We start from the raw sequence: 20521 nt of genomic DNA, 5'->3' as shown, positions 1-20521 counted from the left end.
TTATGTGATAGGCCTGCATTTAAGATGAACATTTACCATATATTAGGGCATTTTATAGTATTAGACTTGTTATTATAAAACATGCTTTAGTTAAGGAGTTATTGATACTTTAAGTGCAAAATGATGATATAAAACCTTGATAAATATACATTTTTAAGTACTAATTAGCAGACAATCTGGATCGGTGGGCAATGCTTTCTTATTCGAAACAAGTTATTATTCATGCTTTGAAAACAAATTCTTTGAAACCTTCAGATTGGATCTTGAAACCTTTTTAACCACCAAAACATCACTTAACATTTTCACCAAAAACAACACTTATGTAAACCTATCCATGAGAATTGCTTGAATTTTTCAGAACAAGTTTGTTTTAAACAAACATCAAAATGATTTTTTTCAAAATAGCTTTGAAATTCCAAAAGTTCTTTGTGAAAATAATTCCTTGTAAATAACCAAATCTTCCCTCACATAACTCTGTCCCTAAAGAAAACCCCAAACAAATACTTGCGGGCATGATCAAACTGAGGGGCAGTCCAACAAAACATATAGGGTTGGTTTCATAATTCCTTTTATAAGAAAATAGGAGATATGATGATCCTTCAGATAAAGGTTTGTGGGCAAAGAGGTATGCTCATGTCATATCTTTTCTAGAGATTAAGATCACAAGATGTGGCTCGAGTAAGCCAGAGCAGAAAAGCCACTAAAGCTTACTACAGAGACTTAAATTTTCAAGATGGAAAATTAGTGAAGAAAGGGGACTTGTATTTCACAGGTAAGTGTACATGCATCTTGATCATCATGCATTATTGTCACCTCTAGCATATTAGTGTCCCATTATCATAACACATTACCTCTTGTGTAGTGTGTCTCTAACCCTATCTCTTTTCAAGTGGGCCCTTGATCCCTTAACTCTCAATATTGAGTTTCATAGCCTTATCTTCCTTTCAAATGCGTCTTTGAGCCATAATCTCTCATATGGTGCATTTCATGACTCTACCTCTTTTCAAGAGATCCTTCGAGCCCTTGACCATCTCAGCTAATGCGCTTTATAGCCCTACCTCCTTCCATTTGAGTGCGTCTTCGAACCCTCAACACGACCATCTCAACTAATGCCCTTTATAGCTATATCTCCTTCCATTTGAGTGCGTCTTCGAACCCTCGACCATCTCAACTAGATTTCACAAACCTACCTCTTTCCCTTTTAATGTATCTTTGAGCCCTCAACCTTCCTAGATAACTCTACGGTCCTATTTGTTTCCTCTGAGTGTGTAATCAAGTTTTTTTAGAAACCTTTAAGTCTTCCCTCTAAATGCGCTTTCTAGCCCTCACTCCAAATACTTCCATAAGGATTCAATCCCTCTTGATAGGGTGAGTCCATTATCTCATTCTTTTTCTTCTTTACAAAGATTATTATCTAAAGTCTCTTATGATACTTTCTATTGTAAGCATTGTAAATAGAGGGGCAACTGTCATAACCCAATTCTAGGTTATTTCCTAAAATTCATTTTTTTTCAAAATAAAAATAATAAAATAAATAAAATAAAGGCTGCCAACGTGAAGAAAACAAGCCAGGGATGTAGCTGCAATTTTAAAGGAAATTCAAGACCTAAGTGTACCCTATTATGCTCCAATATAGAGCGAAAATGCAAATTTACGGTCAAATTAAACTATTATTGGACAAATTTGCATAAAAATTAAGTCCAAGGACATAATTAAAGTTTTAATATGCCAATTTGATTTAATAATTGGCCAAATTGAATTTTAATTATGTTTAAGAATTAATTTGGGTCCAATAAAAGGATTTAATTAAGTGCAAGGACTTAATTGTACTTTAAATGAGTCAAATTAATTTTATTTGGGGTTTAATTGGTGAAAACTTAAGTTTGAGAGTCTAATTTGGGCTTAATTGAGATGATTGGAATTTTAAGAGACCAAATTTAATTGATTGAAATGAAGGGGAAAATTGCAAGAAAATTGAAGTTTTGGGGTCAATTAGGGGTTAAATTGATACAATTTACAGCTAAGGACGATTCTGAAACAGGCAAAAAACTATGGGGGCTAAATTAACAAAAATCGTGGGTGAAATTAAAGAAATTGAAAATTTAATGGTTAATTAGGGGTTAATTGCATAAATTCGAGATCAAGGACCAAATTGCAAAAGGCGCGTAAATCCGGGGCTGCAGTTGAAGTTCTGCAGGGACCTAATTGCATTAAATCAAAGTTTAGGATCAATTAGGGGTTCAATTGAAACCATTTGAAAGTTGGAGGACTAAATTAAAAATCTGTAAAAATCCCTAACTTAATCCACAATGGCGTCGTTTTGAATATATTTATATAAAAAAGGACTAGACGACACATTGTCTGGCACTGTTCATTGTCTTCATTGATTTTGCACGAGAATGTTGCCCAGGTGGCTACTTTTCAGGTGAACTTAATGCTTCATTTCTCTATCAAATCTAACAAAACGTGCACACAAATAATCCCCTATAGTTTCTTTACAACCCTAATTGAACATTTCAATCTGAATGGTAATGAGATGGCGTTGGCACCTGCCTAAATAGGCCAACTCAGGCAACTTTTTTATGCAAATTGAACAACTCATGATACACATTTTAAGCCAACGATTGAGATCCTTCCCAACCGAATCAAGGGTTTAAATTTTTTTCCTATGTAGACAAGATTATCCTCTTCGATCCTCTATAAATAGGAGTGGATTTCATGCCCTGGAGGAGGAGAAAATCAAACGCAAAGTTGGCCGAAAACCAGTCTTCCCTGCTTAGTTTTCCTGCAACCAGTCCTTTCTTTTTTTTCTCTCTCCGTCGTGGCCTTCAGCCACCACCACCCTTATCACCTATCTTCTCACCATCATCTCCACCTCAAGTAGCCAACAAATCATTGCATGTGGTGGTTGCACCACCTCTCTCTCTCCTCTGTAAAAATCTTCTTCTCAACCACTCCAACCCTAGCAGCAGCCACCTTGCTTAGAAGTTCTTGTCCTTCCCAACGGTAGCTAGGGCAGCAACTCTCTCCTCAGCCACTCCAACAATTCCAACCGCGAGCTTCCCCTCTCTTTTTCAAGCCTCTACTTCTCCTTTTAGCTGTAACTAGAGCTAGTCGTCGGCCTCATTACCTCCAATTGCACTGCGCGTCACCAATCAGGTCGCTAGCTCCCTCAATGCTAGGTAAGCTTCCCTCATCTCCTTTTCTTCTTCTCTTCTTCTTCTTCCTCCCTTCTCTGCTACCGCTGCATGTGAACAGTGCAACTTAGTCACTGGGTTGTGCCAGTGACTAAGTTAATTTGGGCTGGGCCAGGTCCAACCCGTCCCCAAAAAAACAAGAAGAAGAATATGTTAGGCCGATACCAGCCCACCTGTTTCTGGGTCTATGCTTGGCCTAATTATCTGGGCAGGGCCAGCCCACATGTTTTAATAATATTTAATTAATTACTATATATGTATATATATAATATTATATATAAAAAAAAAATTCAAAAATCCTTAAAATAAAATTGTGATTTTCTTAAATATTTTTCTACCAATTTTGCATAATATCAGGTTCTATATTTACATTGTAAAATAAAAATTCAGTAGTAAAATACTTGGTTTTCTCTAAAATATTTCCAAAAAAAATCTCAAAAACTTTTAAATTAACTTCCCTTTTCAAAAAAAAAAAAAAAAATAATTTTTTTTATGCATATGGTCAAATCCTAAAAAATTTCAAAGTATATTTTCATTAAAAAAAAATTGCACCTTTCTCATGTTTTGAAAATCCAAAAAATAGATATCATAACTAGTTTATGAACATCCATTATGGTTTGCCTAAAATATCAAAAACCATTTTTTTTTAGGGTCCAGATATAAAATTTAATATTTATGGGTGTAAGATTACACGATAAAATGCACCATTGGGTATTAAAGATACAAGGTGCAAATAAATACGATGCTAAAATTAAAACTTTAGAACGGTTAGGATTTAACCTGATAAGGTAGAGACTCCCTCATGAAAAGATATTTGCCTTAAACCTTAAAAAAGACCAACAAATAAAAACCCAACTTAGAAAAACAATCAAATAATAATGTAGCATAACTTTCTGAAGAATAGGGCTCCTTTCCAATATAATCCGAAAACTAGACCAATCAAGCTAAAGAGTGTGGATCAAAGATTTGGGTTTGGATATAAGTCTAAAAAAGATGATTACAAACGAGTTGCCCAGATTAGAAAGGAGGCAAGAATGGTAAGGATTAAAGGAAGAGAGCTAGAAGAAAAGGAATTTGTCATCCCACTGCTCCAAGTAATGATTGATCTATCTACCTTGGCTTAATTTTGCTATGGTAATAGCTAACAATATTTTCACTTAAGAAATGTATAAATCATTCTTTCACTTAAGGTTTGCTCAATTCAATATCTAAGGTAAAATTATGATACAATCATCTAAGAATTGGACAGCATTTTGCCAATGTATTGGGGTTTATTTTTTATGGTTTCTGCATATTTGAAAGCTTACCATAAAAAGAATCCTTCGACGTTGAACGACTTGATTGTGAATATAATTGTTGATTGGTTTAGCATGCATTTCCATGCACTACATATAAATAAGTTTTATTTCTCATATTATTTTGTTGTTTGGTGGTGATGGTGTTCTGAATTTGATGAGGTTTTCTTTTATTATTATCAGTGCAGATCATGGGATTCATAAAATAAAGACTTGAAAAATAAGTGTTGAGAATCTGATATCATTAAACTTCTCAACTTTTGAAGAGATCCTTGGTAAGAAGTTATAAAGTTAACTTAGTAGTAAAAGACAAACAAATGGTGAAAAGTTATAAAGTTTTGTTAGTAGTAAAAGACAAACAAAAGATCAAAATCACATGAGGACTACAAGGATGCACAATCTTTACATCATAAAAAATACCAATTCGTAGTGAAAATAGCAGCCCGCAACTTAGCGTGGGCACTATCACTAGTTAGCTAGCTAGGACTAGTAATGGTTTATAAAAGCACCAACTTTATTGATTTAATATTTGAGTCAATGGATTGGACACGTCAATATATGTAAATCCTAAACAATTACAAAACAAAACCAAAAGAGCTTAGTCTTTTCCTGTGAAGGAGAATCATCGTTGATTCAAGCAATATGATTATCATGCCTTTTATTGCTCTTAACAATTACCTTAGCATCTAGGGTAAAATTATTTTTTTAAGGAGATTTAAATGTTATTTGTGGATTGATTAGAAATAATGTTGTCATTCAACTTTGAAAATACACATTAAAAATTATTTTTGCCCTTGAAATCTAAAAAAAAAAAAAAAAAAAAAAAATCTCTCAATAAGGGTTTTTTTCATTCTTTTCCTCTAATTTGCACAATAAAATTACATTTATACACTTTGCTGCTCAAAAAAATGACCTTATAGAGTGGGGTTTATTTGTCTTTCTAATTTTTTTTACAGTAAAATTACATATTTAACCTTTGACTTTTTAAATTTTAAGAATAACATCAGAGGGTATTTTTGTCTTTGCACCATGGTTATTTTGTAATAATGATAGGCCCTTTAGTCTTTTTTTTTTTTTTGGTAATTTGTCTTCTTAAAACATTTAATAAATTAGTAAAATATGTTGACGCGTGGAACGAGCATGTCAAAGTTCTCCGTGCTATTCTAGAGGTGTGTAAGGACAATTACGGTGGCCACAAAAACCTGATTGTTGTCTCATCTGATGCGTAAGGTTGTGGCGTAGTTGTTGGGGTGACACATTTGGCAAAGTAGGCGATAGTTGTGCCCTCCACTTTTTATTTGTTTTAGGTTTTGTTTTCATTCTTTTGATTTTGATTTGTTTTGATTTTAATGCTTCTTCAAGTTTTTTTTTTTTCAATTGATCCCTCTGTGCATTTAATTTAATTTATTTTTTGTATTTAATCTGATTCTTATTTTTTTTATTGCTATTTTTTTATCCTTTGTATTTATTTTATTGATTTTGTCCTTTAGAATTTAGTTTATTTTTTTTTCAAATTTTGATTCTCATTTTTTTCATTACTTTTTTTTTTATCCTTTCCTTCATTTATTTTGTTTTTGATTTAATCATGATTAGTTTCTTTCAATTATTTTTTAGTTGAGTCAGAGTCTAGAATTTAACAATTTACAGGTTTAAGAGATTAACTCAAGTTTACGAAGTTGACATGAACACGGGTTTTCATAGTTTTTTTTTTCTTTTTTAAAACTTTTTTTCCCATCCTTTACCATTCTCTTATTTTTTTTAATTTGTTTTCTATATGATTTTTTTGGTCAATTTTAAAATAACACGGGTCTCACCTTGCTTTTATTTTTTTTTCTTAAAATTTAGCTTTTCTAAGGGAATTTTTTTTTAAAATTGAATTAAATTAATTGATTTCATTCCGTAACATTTAATTTTTAGGTGTTGAGCTAAGCTCAGGTCAAGAATTTAATGGATTGCGATTTTGAGAGATTAACTCAGGTTTATAAGATTTGTATATCTTAATATCTTTTTTGCAATGAAAAAAAAAAAGTTGACCTTATTTTAGTTTTTTATTAACTTAAATTTATTAGTTGCACCTCTGATATTGAATTTGAGGCAATACGTGAAGGAATTTTAATTTGTTTTTGAAAATTGGTATTTTTTTTTATTTACCTTTTATTTTCTATTAAGTTATTTCGGTATTATATCTCGAATCATAAATTCAGCACATTCATCATGTTGGCTCGATCTTTTTTTTTCATTGCTTTTTAATATTTTTAGATCATGAGTTAATGATCATAATCTTGGAGATTTGTTTTACAAAAAAATTGCATCATATCAATATCTTTTCGCTCCTAGTATAGTACAAGCTACCTATTTAATATTATCTAAAAAAAATTAAAATAAGTTGAAATAATATAATTTTTTTTATTAAATCAGGTTTATTCGGGTTTTAACAAGTGGACAAAATTATAGACTAATTCTTTGCAAGACTTTCTCAACACTCCACATGCTGAGCTTATGCACGTTTGAGCGCACATCAACCACTTGATAGTTGGTGTCTTATACACTAGATCTACAACCTTAATATTAATAAGAAAAATAATCGCCATGAATAACATCATCTGATCATGTGTTACTATTATTCATATTCATCACATTTTACCAGTACAAGGTAAATTAATGTGGAGATTGACGGTAAAAAGATGGCAATAAACATGAGAAAAAAGCTACACTAACTTCTTTTTTTTCTTTTTGGTCAAAATATCCACCCCCAACATTCTATTTCAACCGGTAAAAGAGATGATCACATTCAGCATGTGCATGATAATAACATAGAAATCAACCAACAAGTTTAACATAATAGTCACACTGCAGTCATTGCTTCTTTGAACAGTGAATCTGCAACAATTTTACAACCCCGGTTACCATGCAATGCACGTCAACATGCTAGGCGTCCACAAGTTCCTATATTTATTTGAGGAAACCTTTCCCATGTTAGTACCGGAAGAGAAAAAAAGATGTACAACCGATTTCAAAATCCAATATGTCAAATGAACTCAATGACAAAATTACAATCCCTTCACCTCCAGTCCTTTGACCAAAAAAAAAAACTGTTTAGTAGCCTCATCTAATTGCAGTGTAAGCCCATCATAAGTATGCATGTTCATCGAAAAGGTGACTGCAAGGCAATAAAACCTGCTTTTGTAACTTTCAACTAATCTGCAACCATAAACGGATCCACTTCTCCAAGATCAGCAACTAGAGGTTCTGCATTATCATCATCTTCTGCACCAAAGTAAGTTGGGAATGGAAGCATCTGAATATCAGGTTTCTTGTAAACAGAATCTTTTATGAACACAAAGTTCCCTTCAGCTCCAGGGACCTGAAAATAATTAAAGTCTCCGTTAAGATTGTTTCAGATGAGAGACATAAAGGATTGGAAAGCTTGGTCTATTGCGGTGGAAGCATATGACTCAACTAAGATCCATCAAGACAAAAGGAGAAGATAAAAGAGGGAGATATAAAGACAGGGACCAAAAGAATTGGATCCTTCTAATTTTCAGTGTCGAAGTTTCATAAATTTTCTTTGCTCCATTATAGAATATGTGATTAGCATTGCAGAACAAAAAAATTGGGATGGGTAATAACTAATAAATGCAATTACAGTATACCCAATTATCCTAGACACCCATCTTAAACAACGAGAAAACTTAAACCATGACTTGCTTTATGTGCTTTACAGAATGATTCAACATTATTCACCATAACTTCAACAAAACTTAAAACTGGCATCCTAGATACAAGACACATGTGATACAAAAAACATTGCACTTAGACCACAAAAAGGAAATATTTTCAGCAGGCGTGGTATAACCTCCTTAACCTTTTATTCAAATTTCATTTCTTTTTTTAATGAAAAGATAAATTTGGTTCGAGAACCATACTTGGCCTTTCACCCACATCAGGTTCCTTGCAGGATCTATTTTGTAGACCCAAACATTTTTAACCGTTCTCTGAACTCCACCCATGCGCCCAGGCATCTTTTTGCCTTTAAATACCTGTCAAGAAGAGACAAGAGATCATCACCACTACAGCCGAAGTGGAGCAACATACAACAAAAATATGTGGTGCTATACTCAACGAGACCTTAATAATGGGATATCCTTGAACAGATTGTGTAACTTTTATCATCAAAATAAGGAAGTGAGATTGACCAAGCCAATCTCAAAGAACATGACTTTAGGCAGGACAGCATGGAGGAAGAGGGTTCAGTAGCCAGTTTAGAATTGCCACTCAGTTGATTTGAGCTGTGTCACTGATCTCTATCTTCTTAAAGGAGTAAGAAACAAATGCTGACAAAAAAATTGTACAACAGTCATGGTGAGAATGAATGTATTATATTCCACAGGCAGGAAGGTTCCAGCCACAACTCAAGGCAGAATTCATGCCAGTGTCACTTCCAAAGGTCCTAGCAGAGGATCTTGGCCCATTACCTAGCTTTATGAGTCTAAAATAATGATAGGTCAGACAAATCACTCTTTAGTTCACTCGAAGAAAGAGACACACACCTTCCCAGGAGCATCCCTCTGACCAGTAGAACCAATGCTTCGATGTGATAAGGATGCACCGTGACTTGCTGGCCCTCCTTTAAATCCATGCCTTTTCATACCACCCTGTATAGAAAACAAAACAGTAAATATCCATGACAAATAAATCCTAAACCTTTTCTTCTCTCACTGAATTAAGAATTTTAAACAAGAGAATTCCTGGAACTTGTGAAAAGGGATTTTTCTTGTAACAACGTGTACAATTCATCACATGTAATAATAATTAAAAAAAAAACCATGAAAAAGAACACGCATTCGCAGACATAATCACAAGCATAAGCTTTGGACCTAAGAAACCGACGAACTACTCATTCTAATGCCATTGAACAAAGCAAACTGGCTGTCATTATGATAATAGCAATGCACAAATAACAAGGTAAGAAAATTCCTCAACGACCTTGTAAAATTTTCAATATAGTCAGATAGTTAAATTATGTTAATCAGGTGATACCCTACTACAAAGAAAAATGTTGGGTAATCTCATTCAAACTTCTGATTCTAGTAAACTCATTTTCAAGCTTAAACCAGTGCAACAAGAACACACTAAGATGGAAAGGGAAAACGTATAGGCTAAAATGAAAGCAAAAGGAAGATGACTAAAGGAGAAATAGAAATAGACCTGAAAACCTTTACCCATAGTGATTCCAGCGACATCAACAAATTGACCAGGAACAAAATGTCGAACGCCAACACAAGTACCAACAGGAAGAAGAGCATCTTCTGTAACAGGAAACTCCCTTAATTTCCTCTTCATGGGGACACCTTGAGCTCGAAAATGACCCACTTCCGGCTTCGTCAAATGCTTCTCTTTCTTCTGCCCGCAACCAACCTAACACACAGTAGAATCACAATAGCAAAGCCAAATTAACAAAAAAAAAGATATAAAAGAAATAAAGAAACTTTACGCAAATGATAGTACCTGCAAAGCAAAGAAGCCTTCTTTTTCAACAGTTTTAACTTGAGAGACAATATTATCATCGACCCATAAGACAGTAATAGGAATCCTAGCACCCCATTTATCCCAAAGAGCAGTCATCCCACATTTAACCGCAATGACTCCTGTTCGCTTTGAATTTGGGGTCATTACACCCGGTTTTGCTTCAATGATCCGGCTTTGTTGATGGTACGCAACCTGGGACCCATCGATCAGAGCATCAGCGCTGAAACATCTTAGGAGGTAGAACTTTGTTGTTGCTGTTGGAGGTGTTCTTGAATTGGTTGACAGTATCCGATGGAGACGAGAAATGAGGCCTCTCGATAAGGCCGACATTATTTACTGTTTTTAGCTTTAGTATTTATTTATTTATAAAGAGATCAAACTATTTTTCAATAGACGGAGGGAGGGAGAAGAATGGCAGCTTTTTTCTTAGAAGCATCATGCGAAGTGAAAACTGGGGAAGGGTATGGAAGGTAGGGTTTTAGGGTCGGGAAGGAAATGGTAAAACGGCACCGTATGGTATCGCCAAAAGGACGCCTCCAAAGCATTTATTGACAATTTTTCAGCCCCTTTGCACCAGTTATATTCAACGCCATCCGGTCCAATGACCAACCGGGCTGAATTTTATGTGAAACCAAGTAGAAGGGTTGTCCCGATCATAGTTTTAAAATCCGGACCGGCCTGGCGGGTCAACCAAACACCCCGCCGATCCGGACATGGGACCGGTCCGGGTGGAGGCCAAAACCCGTTTGGTAATTGGCCCGGCCAGACCCGGTCGACCCGGTGGGTCGACCCGGGACCCGACAAGACCCGGTCAACACCCGCCCCAAACCCGTTGACTTTTTATTTTTTTTTTGTTTTTTTTTGCTAAAACGACGCCGTTTTGATTTTTAAAAAAAAATTAAAAAATAAATTTTGACCCATCCGACCCGACGACCCGGTCAAAACCCAGAACCCGAGCCTTGGACCGGGCCGACCACCGGGCCGGAATCTTAAAACTATGGTCCGATTAAATTGGTGAATTAAATTGGTAAAAAATTGAAAAACCTTAATGTTGACATTAAAAAGAAAAAAGATTTCACAGCGTTTACATTTCAAATTTTCTTGTTCAGGTAATTATTTTTTAAAATATTTTTTATATAAAAATATATTAAAATTATTTTTTTTATTTTAAAAAAATTATTTTTAATATCAATATATCAAAATAAATCAAAATAATCTGGAAATATTAAAAAAATATTAATTAAAAAAATATATTTTAAAACATAAAAATAAAATATTTTAATTTAATTCATAATTAGATTTTGATTCAAGTTATAGTTATGATTTACAATTAAAAAAAAAAAAAAAACCTGCTACAAGAAACTTCTCGATGCTTCTTCAACAGTTCAACAAGAATTATTATTTACTAGAGTGGACACATAACATTGAGTTCACCTCTCCATCATTTCTTGCACGAAGAAAAAGGAGTGTGAATAACATATAATCATTCCGAGAAAGATATCTATCACTCGAAGAGGGTGTGTGGAAAATTCCTGACAGGAATTTAAAGTTATTTCCTATAATATCTTTAAGAAAATTATTTCCTAATAACTGATTTGTTTAGATCTCATACACATCTCCTTTATTCTATTTTATTAGACTCATATCAGACAATGACTTGGGAGGTGTTTAAAAATGTAATTATACTTATGATAAAACTAATGAGAATCTTTATCAAGTTAAGTCATATTCTAGTTATAAAATTTTGGAACTAAAAAGTTTGTTTCCCCTGTAATTTTAGATTTGAGCCTTATAATTACTAATTTTAAAATTCGTGAAATTAGTTGAGATATGTACGCAAGCTGGTCTGAATATTCATGTTAATATATATAAAAAAGGTTAAATCATCAAATTATTGGCTTAATCAATGAATCACATATGTCCACTGTACCATAATATAAATATATTGTGTAACATATAGAGTCTAAATTAGAATTGATGAAGTTCAAGTCGTAATTGGTTCATTACTTGTTTGAAGAAGGGAAGTAAAGATGAGAAAGACCAAGAAAATATTATCTATTGGTTTATTAAATACAATTATAATGAATTGTGATTTTTTATTGGTTTCAAAATGAATTCAATTTTGCTTTATGATTAACTTCAATTTGATATTGAACAGGGCGGAATTATTTTTTCGTTTTGATTGAGAGGTTTCAAATACAAAAGAAAGAACTCTCTTGATAATTAATTTTAATTTCTTTTATTAGACTAACTTCTTATGTTAATATCTTTAATTAAAGATTTTATTTTAAATACTTGAGGGTGCATTAAAATAGTCAAACAACATCATTCATTTCTTTAAAAAAAAAATTCATAACTATTATTAAAGGATGAATACTGGTTTGGAGGAATTTAAGAACTATAAAGCTAATATAAGAAAATAAAGGTCAAATTTGAGTTTAATTGAATTTAACTTAAAATAGATAAGTTCTAGTTATTTGACTTAAGTTTAGTATCGGGTCAAATATTTTTCTTTTGAAAAAAAAATAAATAAATTTACAAGTTTTTTTTATTTAAAAAATCTAATTATATATATATATAAGAGCTTATGCATACATTTAATTAAATATATACATCAAGAACCATTTATGTCAATAAATGTAAAAAAAGAAATTGCTACCATGTTTATTCAACTTGCCTCTTTGCAAATCGAACATTTTTTTTCTAACACAAGAGTTAATTTGTAAGTGTTATTAACATGCTTTTTTACAACGAGAAACAAATATAATCATGAATAAAAAAAATCGATGCTTATATATAATAAAAATATAGTAAAGATCATGTGCATTAATAAAAACAAGAAAGATTTCAATTTAATTCTTAACATAACATAAGAATAAAACAATTTGGTAGTTTCTACAGTGAAACACTATTTTCTAAGTTTTTGTATAATGATTTTTTAAAAATAAAAAGCGTAAAGAAAAAAATTAAAAACAAATTACAAAAAGAATAAAGATAAGAACAAAAGGAATGGTATAAAATATAAAAATAATTAATTAAGTTTTTTTTTATGATACTTCAATAATAGTATAATGTTTTTTTAAAATAGAAGAATAATTTTTTAAAAAAATAATGGGAATTTATGTTTAGGATACTTTAAAGATAGTTAAAATATTTTAAAATTTTAAAATAGAAAAATAATTAATTAGGATTTCTATTTAAAATACTTTAAGGATAATTTCAATCTTTTAAAATTATAAAATATAAAAACATTATAAAATTAATTAATTAATTAAGATTTCTGTTTATGAAACTTCAATGATAGTTTAAATATTTTTTTTAAATAGAAAAATAATTTTAAAAGAAATATTAATGAGGATTTATGTTTATGATACTTTAAGGATAATTTAAATATTTTAAAAATATAAAAAAAATAATTAATAAAAAAATTAATTAGAATTTTTGTTTAGGATACTTCAAGGATAATTTAAATGTTTTAAAACTATAAAATATAAAAAATAACTCATAAAAATAAATAATTAGTATTTTTGTTTAGGATACTTTAATGATAGTTTAAATATTTTAAAATTATAAAATATAAAAATAATTAATTAGGATTCCTGTTTGTGACATTTCAATGATAGTTTAAATGTTTGTTTTGTTAAACAAACAAAAAATTTAAAAAAACATTAATGAGGATTTCTGTTTAGAATACTTCAACATAGTTTAAATGTTTTAACATTATAAAATGTAAAAAACAATTATATAAAAAAAAGTAATTAGAATTAATTCTTAAGATACTTCAAGGATATATTAAATGTTTTAAAATTATAAAATGTATAAAACAATTTATAAACAAAAAGTACTAAGGATTTCCATTTAGGATATTTTAAGGATAATTTAAATGTTTTTATTTATATAATTTAAAAATAATATTTTAAAAAATTAATTAGAATTTATATTTAAGATACTTTAAGGATATGTTAGACAAACTCTTAATTAAAGTTTTTTTTATAAATTATTTTTATATTTTAAAATTTTAAATTAATTAAATTATCCTTAATTTATCCTAAACAGAAATCCTAGTAACTATTTTCTATAAATTATTTTTAGATTTTATTATTTTAAAATGTTTAAACTACCCATGAAGTATCGTAAACATAAATCGTAATTAATGTTTTGTAAATTTTTTTTATTTCATAATTTGAAAATATATAAACTATCCTCTAAGTATCCCAAACAGAAATCTAAATTATTTTTTTGTAGAAATTATTTTTATATTTTATAATTTTCAAACATTTAAACAATCCTACAAATATCCTACACAAAATCTTAATTAATGTTTTTTTTTAATATTTTAATATTTTAAATTTTAAAATATATAAACAATCCTTCAAGTATTATAAACAAAAATCCTAATTACTTTTTTGTAGAAATATTTTTGATATTTTATAATTTTCAAACATTTAAAATATCTTTCAAACTATCGTTCAAGTATCATAAACAGAAGTCTTAATTAATATTTTTTTATAAATTATTTTTTTATTTTATAATTTTAAAATATATAAACTATCATTGAAGTATTATAAAAAGAAATCCTGATTACTTTTTTATAGAAATTCTTTTTATATTTTATTATTTTAAAACGTTTAAACTATACTTAAAGTATCATAAACAGAAATTATAATTAATGTTTTTTTATAAATATTTTTATTTTATAATTTTAAAATAAATAAGCTAACCTTTAAGTATCCTAAATAGAAATCTAGATTATTTTTTTGTGGAAATTGTTTTTATATTTTATAATTTTCAAACATTTGAAACTATCCTTCAAGTATTCTAGATAAAAATCTTAATTAATTTATATCAATAAATTATTTTTATATTTATAATTTTAAACAAAAATCCTAATAACTGTTTTCTATGAATTATTTTTATATTTTATAATTTTAAAATATATAAACTATTCTTGAAGTATTATATATAGAAATCCTAATTACATTTTAGCAGAAATTGTTTTTATATTTTATAATTTTAAAACATTGAAATTATCCTTTAAGTATCCTAGACAGAAATTTTAATGAATTTATTTCAATAAATTATTTTTATATTTTATAATTTTAAAACATTTAAACTATCTTTAAAGTATTTTAAACAAAAATCATACTAACTTTTTTCTATGAATTATTTTTATATTTTATAATTTTAAAATATATAAATTATTCTTGAAGTATTATATACAGAAATTCTAATTACATTTTAGCAGAAATTGTTTTTATATTTTATAACTTTAAAAAATTGAAATTATCCTTTAAGTATCCAAAATAGAAATCTTAATTATATTTTTGTAGAAATTATTTTTATATTTTATAATTTTCAAACATTTAAACTATCCTTCAAATATCTTAGACAAATCAAAATTAATGTTTTTCTATAAATTATTTTTCTATTTTATAATTTTTAAATATTTAAACTAACCTTTAAGTATCCCAAACAAAAATCATAATTATATTTTTGTTAAAATTATTTGATATTTTATAATTTTAAAACATATAATATATCAATAAAGTATCATAAACAAAAATCTTGATTACTTTTTTGTAGAAATTGTACAAGTTGTTTTTATTTTTTAATTTTCAAATATTTAAATTGTCCTTCAAATTCCCTCGACATAAATCTTAATTAATGTTTTTTTATAAATTATTTTTATATTTAATAATTTTAAAACATCTAAACTATCCTTGAAGCATCATACACAAAAATCTTGATTACTTTTTTGTAGAAATTGTTTTTATATTTTTTTAATTTTCAAATATTTAAATTATCCTTCGAGTATCTTAGACATGAATCTTAATTAATATTTTTTTTATAAATTATTTTATATTTTATAATTATAAAACATGTAAACTATTCTTCAAGTATCCTAAACAGAAATCCTCTTTAGTTTTTTTTTATAAATTATTTTTATATTTTATTATTTTAAAATATTTAAATTATCTTGTTAGTATACTCAATATAAATCCTAATAACCTTTTTCTATAAATTATTTTTATATTTTATAATTTTAAAATATTTAAACTATACTTTTACTATCTTAGACAACAATCATAATTATTTTTTTTATGTAAATTATTTTAATATATTATAATTTGAAAATATATAAATTATTCTTTAAGTATCTAAACAAGAAAACTCATTAGTTATAATTTGTTTAACTAATATTTAAGTATCCTAAGCATGAATCTTAACGAATATTTGTTTTATAATTTTTTTTTATATTTTATAATTATAAAACATGTAAACTATCCTTTAAATATCATAAACATAAATCCTCTTTAGTTTTTTTATAAATTATTTTTATATTTTATTATTCATGTTTTCGATACATGAATGATAGTTTAAATGTTTTAAAAATATGAAAATAAATTTTTGAAAAAAGTAAGTTGGATCTTTGTTTCTGATACTTGAATGATAGTTTAAATATTTTAAATTCTTGAAAATAATTTTCAAAAAAAATATAAGTAAGTAGTATGTCTGTTTGTGATACTTGAGTGATAGTTTAAATGTTTTACAAATATAAAAATAAATTTTTAAAAAATGTAAGGAGGATCTTTGTTTCTGATACTTGAATGATAGTTTGAATGCTTTAAAAATATAACCATAATTTTTTTTTAAAAAAAAAAACAAAGTCGGATCTCTGTTTCTCATAGTTGATTGATAGTTTAAGTGTTTTAAATTTTAAAAAATAACTTTCTAAAAAATATAAGGAAGGAGGGTGTCTGTTTCTGATACTAGAGTGATAGTTTAAATGTTTTAAAAATATAAAATAATTTTTTAGAAAAAGTAAGCAGAATCTCTGTTTCTTATACTTCAATGATTGTTTAAATATTTTAAAAATATAAAAATAATTTTTGAAAAAAAATAAGCAGGATCTTTGTTTCTTATACTAGAATGATAGTTTAAAAGTTTAAAAAAATGTAAAAAAATCTTTTTTAAAAAACTAAATAGGATCTCTCTTTCTCATAGTTGATTGATAGTTTAAGTGTTTTAAATTTTTAAAAATAATTTTCTAAATAATATAAGGAAGGAGGATTTATGTTTCTAATACTTGAATGATAATTGAAATGGTTTAAAAATATAAAATAATTTTTTTTAAAAAAAAAAGTAAGGAGAATCTCTGTTTCCGATTCATGAATTATAGTTTAAATATTTTTAAAAATATGAAAATAAATTTTTGAAAAAAGTAAGTTTGATCTCTGTTTCTGATACTTGAATGATAGTTTAAATGTTTTAAAAATATAAAAATAGTTTTTTTTTTTAAAGAAAGGAGGATCTCTGTTTCTGATACTTGAATGTTTCCGATACATGAATGATAGTTTAAATGTTTTAAGAATATGAAAATAAATTTTTGAAAAAAGTAAGCTTGATCTCTATTTCTGATACTTGAATGATAGTTTAAATATATAAAAAATATAAAAATAAATTGTTAAAAAAACTAAGTGGGATCTCTATTTCTTAAACTTGAATGATAGTTTAAATATTTTAAAAATATAAAAATATTTTTTAAAAAAACGTAAGTAGGATCTCTGTTTGTCATAGTTGATTGATAGTTTAAATGCTTTACAATTCTTCAAAATAATTTTCTAAAAAATATAAGGAAGGAGGATGTTTGTTTCTGATACTTGAATGATATTTTAAATACTTTTAAAATATAAAAATAATTTTTTAAAAAAAACAAAGTTGGATCTCTTTTTCTCATAGTTGATTGATAGTTTAAATGTTTTAAATTTTACAAAATAATTTTCTAAAACATAAAAGGAAGGAGGATGGGTGTTTCTGAATACTTGAATGATAGTTTAAATGTTTTAAAAATAGAAAAATAATTTTTTTAAAAAAGTAAGCTTGATCTATGTTTCTGATACTTGAATGATAGTTTAAATATATAAAAAATATAAAAATAAAATGTTAAAAAAACTAAGTAGGATCTCTATTTCTTAAACTTGAATGATAGTTTAAATGTTTTAAAAATATAAAAATAATTTTTTTAAAATAAGTAAGTAGGATCTCTGTTTGTCATAGTTGATTGATAGTTTAAATGGTTTATATTCTTCAAAATAATTATCAAAAAAAATATAAGTAAGTAGGATGTCGGTTTCTGATACTTGAGTGATAGTTTAAATGTTTTAAAAATATAAAAATAAATTTTTTTAAAAAAAGTAAGCAGGATTTCTGTTTCTGATACTTGAACGATAGTTTAAATGTTTTAAAAATATAAAAATAATTTTGCTTTTAAGAAAGTAAGGAGGATCTCTGTTTCTGATACTTGAATGTTTCTGATACATGAATGATAATTTAAATGATTTAAAAATATAAAAATATTTTTTTAAAAAAAAAAGGGTAAGGAGGATCTCTGTTACCGATTCATGAATGATAGTTTAAATGTTTTAAAAATATGAAAATAAATTTTTGAAAATAGTAAGCAGAATCTCTGTTTCTGATACTTGAATGATAGTTTAAATATTTAAAAATGTAAAAATAAATTTTTTTTAAAAAAAGTAAGAAAGATTTTTGTTTCTGATTCTTGAACGATAGTTTAAATGTTTTAAAAATAAAAAAATAATTTTGCTTTTAAGAAAGCAAGGAGGATCTTTCTTTCTGATACTCGAATGTTTCCGATACATGAATGATAATTTAAATATTTTAAAAATATAAAAATAATTTTTTTTAAAAAAAAGTAAAGAGGATCTCTGTTTCCGATTCATGAATGATAGTTTAAATGTTTTAAAAATATGAAAATAAATTTTTTGAAAAAAGTAAGAAAGATCTCTGTTTTTGATATTTGAATGATAGTTTAAATATTTAAAAAATGTAAAAATTAATTTTTTTTAAAAAAAGTAAGCATGATCTTTGTTTCTGATACTTGAACGATAGTTTAAATGTTTTAAAAATATAAAAACAATTTTGCTTTTAAGAAAAAAAGGAGGATCTCTGTTTCTAATACTTGAATGTTAGTTTAAATATTTAAAAAATGAAAAAATAAATTTTTTTTAAAAAAAGTAAGCAGGATCTCTGTTTCTGATACTTGAACGATAATTTAAATGTTTTAAAAATAATTTTTTTAAAAAAAAATGTAAGGAGGATCTTTGTTTCTAATACTTGAATGATAGTTTAAATGCTTTTAAAATATAACCATAATTTTTTTTTTTAAAAAAAAAATTCGGATCTCTGTTTCTCATAGTTGATTGATAGTTTAAATGTTTTAAATTTTAAAAAATAATTTTCTAAAAAATATAAGGAAGGAGGATGTTTGTTTCTGATACTTGAGTGATAATTTAAATGTTTTAAAAATATAAAATGAATTTTTTTTAAAAAAAAGTAAGCAGGATCTCTGTTTGTTATACTTCAATGATAGTTTAAATGTTTTAAAAATATAAAAATATTTTTTTTAAAAAAATTAAGCAGGATTTCTGTTTCTTATACTAGAATGATAGTTTAAAAGTTTAAAAAATGTAAAAAACGTTTTTTAAAAAAACTAAGTAGGATTTCTCTTTCTCATAGTGATGCGGACCGACCCAGAACCACTAGCAAGGACCCATTACATGTTCCAAATGGACCAATGACTCGGTCTAAGACAAAGACATTGAAAGACGCATTGAATGCATTAGTTTTGAAGGTTTCCACCAAGTCAGAATTGGAAGGTCCATTGGAGTATCAAGAGGAGATCCTAGTACATCTTATCCATGTGGAAGAGGGGTCTAATACAACCTTATTTGGGCCATGAGATAAGGGCTTTATTTTATTTTGTTAGCTACAGCCCAAGGCTTGCTTGGGCTTAATTCATACTTTGTTTTAAGTTAGGATCCAAGGCTTGTTTGGATTAAGTTATGGGCTTTTCATTTTAGAGTTTTGGGCCAGTTTTGAGTGGACCTCATATAAGTCCACATAAAGGGTCCATTAGGGTTAACTTTTCAAGAACTATTTAAACTCATGTAGGCCAAAATTTCGGCAGCTTTGATGATTATTATTCTGAATTTTTCAGTTTTAACGTGTGAGAGTGATTCTTGCATTCTTCAGTTCTTGAACGAACTGAATCTGACTTATCGAAGATTAACTGGTTTCGTGGCGTCATTCTACTCATTACAATAGTGTTGGTGCCTTGGGGCAGGTTTCCATTGTGTCGCACTCATATCAGACCTATTTCGGCTTTCCGGGATTAGATCTCAATCTTGATTGTGGGTTGCGTGACCACGTGATCACGAGGTTCGCATCAGTTGATATCAGAGCTAGGCTCCGAAACAAGGTCATATCATTTTGTTATTTTCGTTTTTTTTTAGTGTCCCTTAAGTTTTTCAGTGTTTGCATCTATCTTCTTGTTCTTCGTGTCTGTGTCATCGAAGCAAAAAAAAAAAGTTTATATTTTCTCTTGTTACTGTCTCTAATCATATCAGTTTGTTAAAAAGAAAAAAAAATCAGAAAGAAATAGAGAAAAGAGTGATTAGTTGAAATTTGAAGGATCATTCA

General features: G+C 27.8%; 1 protein-coding gene across 1 annotated transcript; it reads right to left on the bottom strand.

The window, feature by feature from the left end:
* Positions 1–7427: 7427 nt before the first annotated feature.
* LOC118061321 (large ribosomal subunit protein uL3m) lies at positions 7428–10549 on the bottom strand. Its single transcript, XM_035074749.2, has 5 exons — positions 10001–10549; positions 9701–9910; positions 9043–9147; positions 8419–8532; positions 7428–7856 (listed from the first exon to the last, which is right to left on the bottom strand). The coding sequence occupies exons 1-5, from the start codon at positions 10349–10351 to the stop codon at positions 7689–7691; spliced, it is 948 nt and encodes a 315-aa protein (XP_034930640.1). The 5' UTR covers positions 10352–10549; the 3' UTR covers positions 7428–7688.
* Between the last annotated feature and the right edge of the window lie 9972 nt (positions 10550–20521).

The sequence above is a fragment of the Populus alba genome, chromosome 8 (genome assembly GCF_005239225.2).
Source record: "Populus alba chromosome 8, ASM523922v2, whole genome shotgun sequence".
In the NCBI taxonomy this organism is placed as follows: domain Eukaryota; kingdom Viridiplantae; phylum Streptophyta; class Magnoliopsida; order Malpighiales; family Salicaceae; genus Populus; species Populus alba.
This window is presented reverse-complemented; position numbering and strand designations above follow the sequence as displayed.